This window comes from Danio rerio, chromosome 18 (genome assembly GCF_049306965.1).
Source record: "Danio rerio strain Tuebingen ecotype United States chromosome 18, GRCz12tu, whole genome shotgun sequence".
Lineage (NCBI taxonomy): Eukaryota > Metazoa > Chordata > Actinopteri > Cypriniformes > Danionidae > Danio > Danio rerio.
In genome coordinates this window covers 15,471,959-15,484,125 of record NC_133193.1, presented here as the reverse complement: position 1 = coordinate 15,484,125, position 12,167 = coordinate 15,471,959, and the positions used below count along the sequence as shown (strand labels likewise).

The 12,167-nt window shown below is 33.3% G+C and overlaps 1 protein-coding gene across 2 annotated transcripts in view; it reads right to left on the bottom strand.

Annotated features, from left to right (window-relative positions):
* Positions 1-587: 587 nt before the first annotated feature.
* cdh13 (cadherin 13, H-cadherin (heart)) overlaps positions 588-12,167 on the bottom strand; it is a 574,628-nt gene continuing 563,048 nt past the window's right edge. For both annotated transcript variants that reach the window (XM_068214885.2, XM_073929914.1), the window contains one exon: positions 588-1,788. In XM_068214885.2, coding sequence (XP_068070986.2) covers positions 1,781-1,788 — 8 coding nt within the window. In that variant the 3' untranslated portion in view covers positions 588-1,780. The remainder of the gene's footprint in view (positions 1,789-12,167) is intronic.

Sequence of the window (12,167 nt, the reverse complement as noted above, 5' to 3'; positions counted from 1 at the left end):
GTCGCTGGGTCGCTGGTTCGAACCTCGGCTCAGTTGGCGTTTCTGTGTGGAGTTTGCATGGTCTCCCTGCCTTCGCATGGGTTTCCTCTGGGTGCTCCGGTTTCCCCCACAGTCCAAAGACATGTGGTATAGGTAAATTGGGTAGGCTAAATTGTCCGTAGTGTATGAGTGTGTGTGTGTGTGTGTGTGTGTGTGTGTGTGTGGATGTTTCCCAGAGATGGGTTGTGGCTGGAAGGGCATCCGCTGCATGAAAACTTGCTGGATAAGTTGGCGGTTCATTCCGCTGTGGCGACCCCGGATTAATAAAGGGACTAAGCCGACAAGAAAATGAATGAATGAATGAATGAATGGTACATAATGAAAAAAGTTCGAGAACCACTGTGCTAGATGAAACGCCAGTGTGAATGTGGAGATTTTTTGTTCTAAAATGTCGTTTTAAAACTAAAGTGTTTAGTGCAAACAGTGCCTGACATATTAATCATTAAAGACATTACTTACCGCATAGGGTTTCTTCTTTGAGTTAAACTCTTACTTAAACTTAGATTTTCCTCCCTATTGTGGCTTTAAACAATCAAACAAAGTTAAAGTGGTGGGAAGTACAGTAACAGCTTTATTAAATTAGTGCAAAAGACAGACATAACTCATTCACCACGTCATCTTTTTCTTTGCGATTTCAGAACTTACGGGGTCTTCCAAACAAACCCACACACACTTTTTGTTTTGTTTTCATCTGATATCTTTTACTGTCTCTCTTTTTTTGTTGTCTTCTTACAAGCGCAAAAAGGGGGGAAAATACCACTGAATCAACAGCCTTCTCTGGCCTCTTTGACTTTGACTCAAGGGAAAAGGGGAACAAAACTCAAATAAAAATAAACGCCATACCATCGGAAACATCAGATCACAAGATACATTCGCTCTCTGTCTGCAAATCACTCTCCAGACCCAAGAACCGCACTCTAAAACAGGAACTTGTACATGAAAAAGAGGAAAAAACATCAATGGCATTAGAAATAGTCCCTAAAATTTAGCAAAAAACATACAGTTCTTTTCTTTTGTTCTTTTTTTTTCTTGTGAGGGGTCATTAAAGAATAAAGCAATCAAAGTACATAAGTTAATTAATATATTTGTACATTGGTAAAAAATAAAATATATATAGTGTACATTTCCCCCCACTGTTTCCACACAGTACTATAAAGATATATCGTGTTCCACTCCATAACAACTAATGCAAATGAACCCAAATTAAAAAATAAAAGACTCGAGACACTTCTTTTTTTTTAGACTCTGAAGGCTTCTGGCTACCACCCTGCCCTAAGAAAACACAACCACTGCAGACTAAAGAGGCATTGTGTCCTTCCCTTACATTAGTAAACAAGATCAAATACAGTAGTCTTTAACCAGAGGAAACTAAAGTACACCGAAATGTCCAATCGCTTTGCCCCCATCCAATATATCTTTGTCCAGTGAGAGAGAGAGAGAGAGGGAGAGAGAGTTCATTGAAGAGGTGCAGTCCGTGATGACTTCCAGAGGTATGAGAAGACAGAAGTGCAGAGGGGAGAGAGGGACAGGAGAGCGGGACAGTTCCTGGGAAAGAGGCTGTGAAGTGCAACTGGTTGGGGATATACAGTAGAGATGATGGAAAAAATGAATAAGAGCAAAAATTAAGGGTGCAAGGTGTCTTTTGGGGAGAGGTCTTCTCTCTCTGCCTGGTTTGCGTGTGGAGAGGAGAAGAAAGTTTTCTTCAGTGTTGCAAAAGGACTACAGAAAGATTCAGTGGAATTTACAAGCCTGAGGAAGAGAAGAGAGAAAAGAAAGAACATGACATTTAATCTATTGACCTTTTGACACACAAGATGTCATTACATTATAAAACATTGAGTGAGTTTCAGAAATCCAAACTGTCTAGTTACTTTCAAACCAAGTTTTATTGAAACTAAGCTTTTAAGACTTCTTGTTTGGTATTTTGTCACCGTGTGACACTCTAATTGTGTGTCAAAACACCACCTCTGCAGAAGAAGATTGCAAAAAAATAGTGGTTACAAAATAAACAGGAACAGGAGTGGTTTACAATAAATCCTGCCTGTCCAACTGTAAAACAACAAACTGGTCATTTAAATTAGGATTTAGGCAAAAATGATGTAAGGATTGCCACAATGATCTATCTTAGGCCCTCTCAAAATCTCAGAATACTGCCAGTTAGTTTAAATTATTCGGTCAATTATACTCAGCTATACAGTTTCTTAGGACCAGATTAAAATTTAAAACGATCCAATTTAAGATATACAGATATTCCTCAGAGGATTACAAGATGTTGTGTAGTGCCAGTAAGAAACTGGCAAGAATTTTAGTTTAAACTGCTTTACTTTAAATCTAATCTGCAGTAAAATAAGACAGTTTAATACAAGTAGTTTTTTAGAAAGACTGAAAATAATAGGTGACACAATGCTTATTATATTGTTTCTGAAAGTAATGTTGCAGCATGTGCAGAGTAACAAAGAATAACAAGTAACAATGTTTTTATCATGTGTCAGTTTTGCATGGTCTGTTCATTTAGTTTGCTCTGAGAACTTACACATTTTAACTCAATTCACAGCATATATACAAGTAGAAAAGCTTTCTTATCTAATATTTTAACAGGCAAAACAGTTACCCATTTACAACAGTGAACATGTTTCAAAGAGTGAGTCAAAACAAGATGTTGTGCAGTGACGGTAAGAAACTGGCAAGAATTTTATTTTAAACTTTCATTTTAAAACTAATCTGCAGTAAAATAAGACAGTTTAATACAAGGTTTGTAGAGAGACTAAAAATAAAAGATGACACGATGACTTTTATATTGTTTCTGAGAGTAATGTTGCAGCACATGCAGAATACAAATTGAGTAACATGTGAATAACAATGTCTTTATCATCTGTCACTTTTTCATGGTCTGTTCATTTAGTTTGCTCTAAGAATTGACACATTTTAACCCAATTTTCAGCATATATATATATATATATATATATATATATATATATATATATATATATATATATATATATATATATATATATATATAGTTGAAGTATTATTAGCCCCCTTAGATTTTTTTCTTCTTATTTAAATATTTCCCAAATAATGTTTAACAGAGCAAGAAAATGTTCACAGTATGTCTGATAATATTTTTTCTTCTAGAAAAAGTTATATTTGTTTTATTTCAGCTACAATAAAAGCAAGTTTTAAATTTTTTTTATTGATTTTTTATTTTATTTTTTTATAACGGTAAAATGTTCATACATCTTTCAGAGTATACTATAAAAGTATTTAATCCTAACATGTCTGTTAGTTAGCAATATTCTTAAAACAAGATATAGTAAGAAAGATAAAGATGAAGTAAGAAACTTGAGCTCATGAGTAAATGATGAGTAAATAATGTTTTATTTAATTTATCAGTGGAAAACTTTATATTGCACAAACTATTCCATTTAGTGGAAAAAAAATATATTCACGCTGTTCTTCATTCACTAAAAGATTCTTAAAGGGAATACAAATCTTTTATGGCATTGCTTTGTAAACCCCCTTTGTTTTTAAAAGTGTGATTAAACACCATTTAAAAGTTTAACAGAGCATCTGTGGTGGTTATAAATTCAGTTTCTCTCAGCAGTGTTTGAAATTTTTAGGGCAGCATGATATATTTACTGTAATATTTATGCATAGAATACATAAAAACATGAACAACCACAACAAAGCATTGAATTAATAAATGAAAACAATGGGAACAAAATGTCGTTCTCGTTGAAGCTCCAGGATGAATTAAAGCAAGACTCAAAAAAAAAAAAAAAAAAAAAAACTTTTCCTCTTCACTTTCCAACTCATAGTTTTTCATGCATACCACCATCAAATATGATTAAAATGTAACTGAAAAATGCAAGGTCTAATTTCGCAAGACTTGAGCGAAATGAATTGGCCTGCGGATCTCAGAAATTCAACGGCGATCGAACCGCACCAGATGGAATATTAAATGTGGAGGGGGAGGATTATTGATTTTTTTTCTTCTTTTGCTGCTTGTTGTTTCTTTCCACTAGATAACATTTGTGCTGCTTGATCCTAAATGGCAGTGGAAGGAAAATAGGACTTGAACGGCACTTAAAAGCACAGCTGAGTTTGCTCCATTCCACAAATGCCATTTGCAAATTATAATGAGACTCCAGCCCCATTTATTCATGTGCCGAGGGCCCGAAACGCATTGAGGTAATTCCTTCCCCCTTAGGCGATCTGAGTGTTAGCCTGAAACATCAAAATATACAACTGAATCAATTCACCTCACCGCTTTCACATGCAATAAAATCAGTTGAGGAGTGGATAAAAGTCCTCCCTATACTCCCTCCTCTCAGCATACACACACACACTTCACTTTATCTTCCGGAGAGGGAAAATGCAGGTAAGTGTGCAGGGAATGTGCCGTGCAGACGGCAAGACGAAAGTGTGTTTGATCTAATTACCATCAGCCTCATTGGAGGAAAGTGGTTGTGGCAGCAGTCAGCTGAGGTTTAGACAGACACAATAACACACACTACCCTTGCGCCCCAGAGCGTTGGACAAACAGAAACACACTCAACGACCCTCATCATTCACTGCCTCCATTTGTCTTTCAATCAGCCAGAAAGTAAAGTTACTTGTGACAGGTTTCAAGTTCAGAGTCATGAAACTGAGTTTCCACCGAGTACATTTAGACATAAATGATCATTAAACAGTGCATATTCAAGATATTTTTTTTCATTTTTTAATTAGTGAGGTAGTGATATTTTAAAGGCATTGTTGACAGAAATGAAAATTCTATCATAATTTGTTCAACCTCCACTCATTCCAAACCTGTTTGAGCTTCTTTCTTTTGTAGAACACAAATTAAGATATTTTTAAGAGTGTTTATAACTGACTTCATTAGTAATTTCTTCAGAACATCTTATTTTTTGTTCAACAGATGATGAGGACATTTTAAATTTTGGGTGAACTGTCTCTTTACCATGTAGGTAACCAGCCACTTTAAAGTTTGCTCCTTAAGGTTAGGCGTTTTGAACTGAACTTCACTTCCCTTGAATATTAGCAATAGAAATTGTAGTTTTTGCCTCCAATAAGCATTAATTCTTCAATTTCACGCTTCAAATTTCATTAACAAGAAGAGGTTGTGCTTTATCTGGCAGGTGAACTGAGGATGGCACGTCGAAACAAGTGTCCTGAAGAGCAAGTAAACGGGTCGATGCAGTGGAAATTTCTCTTCCCCTCAAGACAGGCCACATCAGTTCCTCGAGTGGATTAAAAGAGTAAAAGCGCCCATCTTGGCAGAAAAGGGGATTTAAACTTCAGTGGGTCCAGACTCAGGCTTATTTCCCTGTTTGTGGATTAATTATTTTTTACCCCTGTCGGGCATCTTTCATCAGATTAAAGAGTGCTTTTAGAGGTCTGTTGGGTGTATCGCTACTCTTCATTTGACCAAAAGTTTTATGCTATGGACATAATCTAAACGGCTACTGTGTAGTTTTCAATTACTGCAGTTATTAATTAAACCTGGATTGACATTTTCAATACTTGCTTACAGGCTGTGCTTTACTGTTTAATAACTACAGAATAATTAAACATACAAAAGATAGAAAAAAGTACTTGCATAGTATAATAAAAGTAATACTTTATTGATTATAAATACAATAGTTTATAAAGAAAATAAAACACATTTAAAAGATACTATTAAAAGGTCTAATATCATTTTTAGAAGTTCTAAATAAAAATATTTGCTTATGAAAAAAAAAAAAACTTATTTACTTACTTTCTTTCTCAATTAATATAGATAATATTTTGTCAATTTTGTTGGGTTGTTATATTTTTTAAGTTTTTTTTCTGCTCACCATGGGCTAATTTGTTTAATCAAAAATGTTAAAAACAGTAACATTGTTATGTATTTTTGCAATTTAAAATAAAAGCAGAATTATAAGCATCATGAATCCACTTATGATCTGATTTATTGCTCAAGAAACTTTATAAATAATTTTAAGTTGACTGAAAAGGCTGGTTTAAGTGTAGTATACTTTACGACAAAATTTAAGACTATTCTTCAACCACTGAAGCTTAATAAACTCAAAATTTCTTTGCAGCCAGTTGCTATAAAATTTTATGTTAACTTTTTTTTTGTACGTAGATGCTCAAATGAAGAAATCAAAAAGTCTCCTCAACCGAATTTTTTTTTTTACTTTCATTGAACAAACAGTTCCAAACATAAATTCAATTCGTTTTTTATGAGTAAATTCAACTCTGAGCTCAAAAATATGTCCACCTAACTTACAATTTTAAACTTAGTTAACAATTTGTAAAGTAGTTTTTTACGGTGTATTTTGGGCAATGATTATTTATTTATTTGAATTTTTTTCTGAAGTCATAAACATTCAAGTATTGTAATAACTAAGTATTTCACTGAGTTCCCTATAAACTATTAATGCTTGCTAGATTGATTGATCTGTTATTGTCTTACTGATCTTACTGATCCCACATATAATGATCCCTAAAGTCTAGTTTTAAAGCAGTCCTACAGGGGGCAGTGTGGTCATCTTGGCATCCTTTGACCCTTCCTCTTTGAACGTGCATCAACAGTAGCAACCTACACTCTTCTCTGTCATCTACTTTTGAACTAAATTAAAATATTAAAGGTTATTTTTGTCAGTGTCAAAAATTATTTGGTTTCTTCCTCTCAACCATTGACATCCAAAATGTATTCAGATATGTAATTCAAATGAGCGACGTTATTCAAAGGATGAACAAAATCAATGGAATCAAAAGGTAAATCAGCACAGAAGGTGATGTTTTCCAAACTGTCATCAGAAACGGTAACAATAGCTCCTGCGGGATCAAAGACGTCAAGACTAATGAGCATGTGTGAGATGGTGCCAGTCCTCCCCCCCATGATCATGCCAGTTAAAACAGTGGGAAGCAAATTTTGATGATGAAAAAATGCAACGGCTGAAATGGTGTTATCCAATTAAATCTTAACACGTTAACATGCACACCAATATGCAGATAGCTTACATAAAATCCGATTATTAAAATAACCTATTGTGCTGGTTACACACAAACCTTAAACTTCAAGTAAACTGTGTTTACAAGACTTTATTAATAAATTAGTGTAATTTGTGGTAGTGACATCAAAACATAATCATTTGTATCTCTAAATTTGAGTATTTAAATCGTTACATTGGCTATCATGTTAAAAAAAACGCTAAATAGAAGATGCAGATTTTTGACTACACTGTTTAACTACACTATTTCCTGCAGAATCTACAGTAACTTACTGTAAACCAATTACAAAAAATACTGTATTTACATTTACAGCGTTATTTATGTCGCTGATATATGTATTTACAGTCTATTTAACTAAATATACTGCATAACTGTCCTACAGTAAAATACAGCTCATATTACAGTTAAATACTGTGTAATTTATTTATAAATCGTTAACAGTGTACAGCAAATTTACTTCTGCATGGGATGAGAATGCATTTTATAAAAGTTTAGGTCTAAAAAGCAGAATTTTTGGTACATTTTCTTATACATATAATTGCAAACCCTGTGCTTAAATGGATAGTTAACCCACAAATTTAAATTCTGCCATCATTTAATCCTCCTTTACTTGCTCCAAACTTGACTTTCTTTTTTCTGTTGAACACAAAAGAAGATATTTTGAAGAAAGCTGGAAACTTGTAACCATTGACTTCCATAGAGTTGGGTTTTCAGCTTTCTTCTATAGTGTTCAACAGAATAAAGAAACTCATAAATGCTTGAAACCACGGTGAGTATTTTTATTTTTATTTTAAGACTGAACGATCCCTTTAAATCTGCAGTAAAGACATGCTATTGTCACATTTCACTCATAAAAGCAGATCTCAAACCTCATCGTTAAAAGAATGCAGCTACATTATTGATAGCATAATTTATTGGTCATTATTTTCTGCTTGTATCTGATGCAGGGTTTAGGAACTAAAGAGATTCTAAAGAAAAAGGAATTTGTGTCATAAACAATGTGTTTGTGTTCTCCTAGAAGCTTCCATTCATTATTTAAGAGGCCACAAATGCAAGTCCACTGGACTGCTTTATCCTTGAGAAGGTTCTTCCGGAGGAATAACAGACAGTATGGATTTTTTTCAGCCCGTGAGCAGAAGGTTAGCAACATTGAAGCTAAAAATACACATCTAGTGACACACACACACTCACACAGTTTCACAAACAGATAAAGTCACTTTAAAGTAAAATTTCCAGCGTGATGCTTTCAGCAATTAAATACCTTTCAGACCAAATATGAACATTCAAAGTTAATTCTATTGTATTTAATTCAATTTATTGTTTTGTTATTAAACTTTAGCAAATTAAGAAACTTTTCTGTGTGTGTTTTATAGATGTCTAATTTACATCTAAACAGTGGCATCTTGGCTAAAACAAAGCTAAATTTGAGGGGTTAGTCGTAAAATTGATTAGATTTAGTATTTGTACATTCATCTCAATTTTTGGATTGTCATTTGACATCTATTAGATGTTCACTGATAAGCAGCTTTGTTCAGCCAACATGTCAATGATTATTGTCTATTGGACACAAAACTTTGATGGATTAAGATTATGAACTGAAAATCCCCCTTTGATATTTAAATTCAAACCGTATCAAATGCTCCAACACAATCTCACGGCAATTTGTAACTTTTTGATTTAGTGGCTAATTTGTATGAATTCGTACAATCTAATTCATACAATTTAGTAAGTACCAATGAGGGTTGGGGTTAGGGGTGGGGTTGGGTGCCACGCCTCCTTTTTAAAATCGTATATTTTCAAACAACTGAACTCGCACAAATTCGTACGAATTAACCACTAAACAGTCAAAACGTAAAATACTTACGTTTCCTTGTGAGTTCAGGCTGAATGCTCTGCATACTGATTGGACATTTTCTTTATTGTTTTAAATTAATCTTTTTCACTATTACAATGTTAAATATCATTCAGTGCAACAATAGTTTACATAAAGTTAATAAAATCTTGTCAATTTAGAACAAGAAACATCTGATGACATATTAAAAGAGTCTAGTTAATACTAATACATTTTATTTGTATACAATTTAAAATTGGTACACATCCTTCATACCACGTTTTAATTAGTTTTTATAATCGTTTATAATCATAAATTTAATAACATCTAGTCTGCTTACGCTTACATGTTGCATTAGTATTTACATAATTAAATCTGTAAAGTTGACATATTTGACATTTTTTAAGAAATATATAAGTGAATAGACACATTTATTCTTTATGGGAACATATTTTTAACAGTAATTTACAAATGTTTAAAGATAGATATACTGTAAACTATGAAGTCATCAGTCACCATTATTTATAAACAATATTTTAACAGCAGAATTTCTGCTGAGAAACAACATTATCCGTGATTCTACAAAAAACCTCCATCAATCATTTTCACACAAGTTCATAATTACCATAATTACAAGATTTCAACTTCAAAAAAAGCATTTACATCCTCGTAGGACTTGTAATTACAACTTATAAACTGGTAATTTTCTCAGAGTTATGACTTGTATCACAAGTCTTGATTGCTGTACCATTTATACTGCAGATTAAGTTAGACACTGAAGGTACAAATTCTGAGTCCTGGGATGTGAACAGCTCAGAATAGAATGTCATGCGTTTCCATCTTGAAATTATGGCAATTATGAGATACTATGGCATGAATGCAGCAATCCAATCAAAACAACCAAAAATGCACAAAAAGATTTACACAATAAAAGTATCTATACACACCAGAACCACTTCAATATTTTGCACTGACTAAAAATATATTGTTTTTCTAAATCAATTAAAAGCTATTTTATTTTGTTATATATATATATATATATATATATATATATATATATATATATACATATATATATATATATATATATATATATATATATATATATATATATATATATATATATATATATATATATATATAATAGTTTAAAAATCATCCATCATTTTGGTTTTATTTCATTTCCAATGCTTCACAGTGCAGTTCTTACAAATGCTATTAATGCATTACCTTTTTTCTCACAAAGTCTTGTATTGTTTGATTTTTTGAATTTATTATTTTTAAATTACATTTTGGAATGTTGCACTTCACTGTGTTGGTTATAAAATAAATAAATCCATATTCCATAAATAAATCCATAATCAAGGCCACTAAAAAGTGGACAGACTCTGTTTCTTTGCAAAATCTCTCTACCTCTCTGCCTCTCTCCCTCTATCTATTTGTCCACAACTTTTCTAACTATTATTCAACCTAAAACTTCAACACTAGTCTGGGATTTCCTCAGGAAACATAGTTATAGAGAAACAGAAGCAAACACACTCACACTGGGGACCAAACAAGCATCAGTTAGAGAGCAAGTGTTTTTAGCCTGGATGTCCGTGAAGGTAAGTGCAGGAGGTCAGTGAAGAAGACAAACCAACAACACAGAACAGTAATTTAAAGTAGATTTCACTATATACACATTCAACTAACTAAACATCCATTTAAATAGACCATATGCCTCTTCTTCAGTGGAGCTGAATGATTGTATAGTTCGTATGTCCCGCATTTTACATTCTGACGCACTATGAACCCCCCCCCCCTTATTTCAATAAGAATGTTTTGACCAATTAAATGCAGCCTGGGGTGCATATTAATGATCCCATGGTCAATATAACAGTCTGTGTTTTGTTTCAATTACAATGTTTTTCACTGGGATTTTACACTCAAAAATCTTCGATATTAAAAAAGAGGCATGGCACCCAACCCCACCCCTAAACCCAACCGTCATTGGGTGATGAGCAAATCATACTAAATTGTACCAATTAGATCATAAGAATTTCTAAGAATTAGCCACTAAATCAAAAACTTACGAATTGTCACGAGATAGCATTGGATTTACTGTACAAACAATGGTGACAATGATGTTTGAGGCTCATGATATGTTATTTGTGACGTTATAATAAATCGTATTATTCAGCTATGCCTATCCAGATTGTCATTATATGGCACCGTTAAAGGTCCGATGATTTTAAAATAAATTTTTTTTAGATGTTAGTATCATTATTTTTTTTAAATATCTATTATTTAGTGTTCATCAAAACGTTAATTAAAAAGATGAAATAAAATCGATATAAACATGTAAGGCTTGTAGTTTGTCACTTCCACCAAAATGCATCAATGGTTTTATTCACGTCACCTATACTCTTTAGTATCTGACATGCCCCTCCCACTTCAAGATGCTATTCATTTGATGCGCTTAAGCTCAACTCTCACTGGCAATGCGATGGCAAAACAAAATGCTGTTGGCAGTTTTTTTTTTTTTTTAATAGGAGCTACTCTATGTCCCACCCTCTTTTCATGTTTCAGTTGAGATTTTGTCAAAGACTGAATAAAAAAATGCACATTTTCAAGCACTTTATGGGACCTTTAAATGAGTGAGATCAATTTTTCTATTGCTTCGTTCTGCTTTCTCTGTGATTGTTTTTGAATTTGGAGACTTCAGGAAATGCTTAGTAATAGAGCAAAACATTATAAGCCTGGAAATTTAGTGAACAGATATAACATATGTAAAAAAATCACAGTAATGACAGTAAAAAAATAAATAAATCTAAATGATCAGGAACAGTCTTGCAGATAATTATTATAAACAATTATTTAAAGAAGTACTCTCAAAAAATTTTTGGACCAGAATTGAGACCAAAAAAAAAGTGTTTCTACAATATCCCTCGACAAGGTGTCACACTGCAGGGAATCATCAGCTTATCACATATTTTAATGTCGCCTGCCAGTAAACAAATGGAATAGCACACACTAATGAACTGCATGGCAGTAATGCATATTTCTGTGTGAACGTGTGTCTCCTGTAGAGGAGGCAGATGAAGCAGCTTCTGTCTAATCTTCTGGCCATTTCTCTCTAGCAGCGCTCCATCATTGAGCTCCTGCTTATCTGCCTTTTCTCAGCGCTTCTCTCAGCAGGGGTCAAGGTTCATTAAGGTGATAAGGAAATTGAAGTCAGACAATCTCTCCCTCCCACTCCATCAGCGAAAGTGAAACACATCCATACAGGAGTCATTAGTGTGCGTGCAGTGAGACC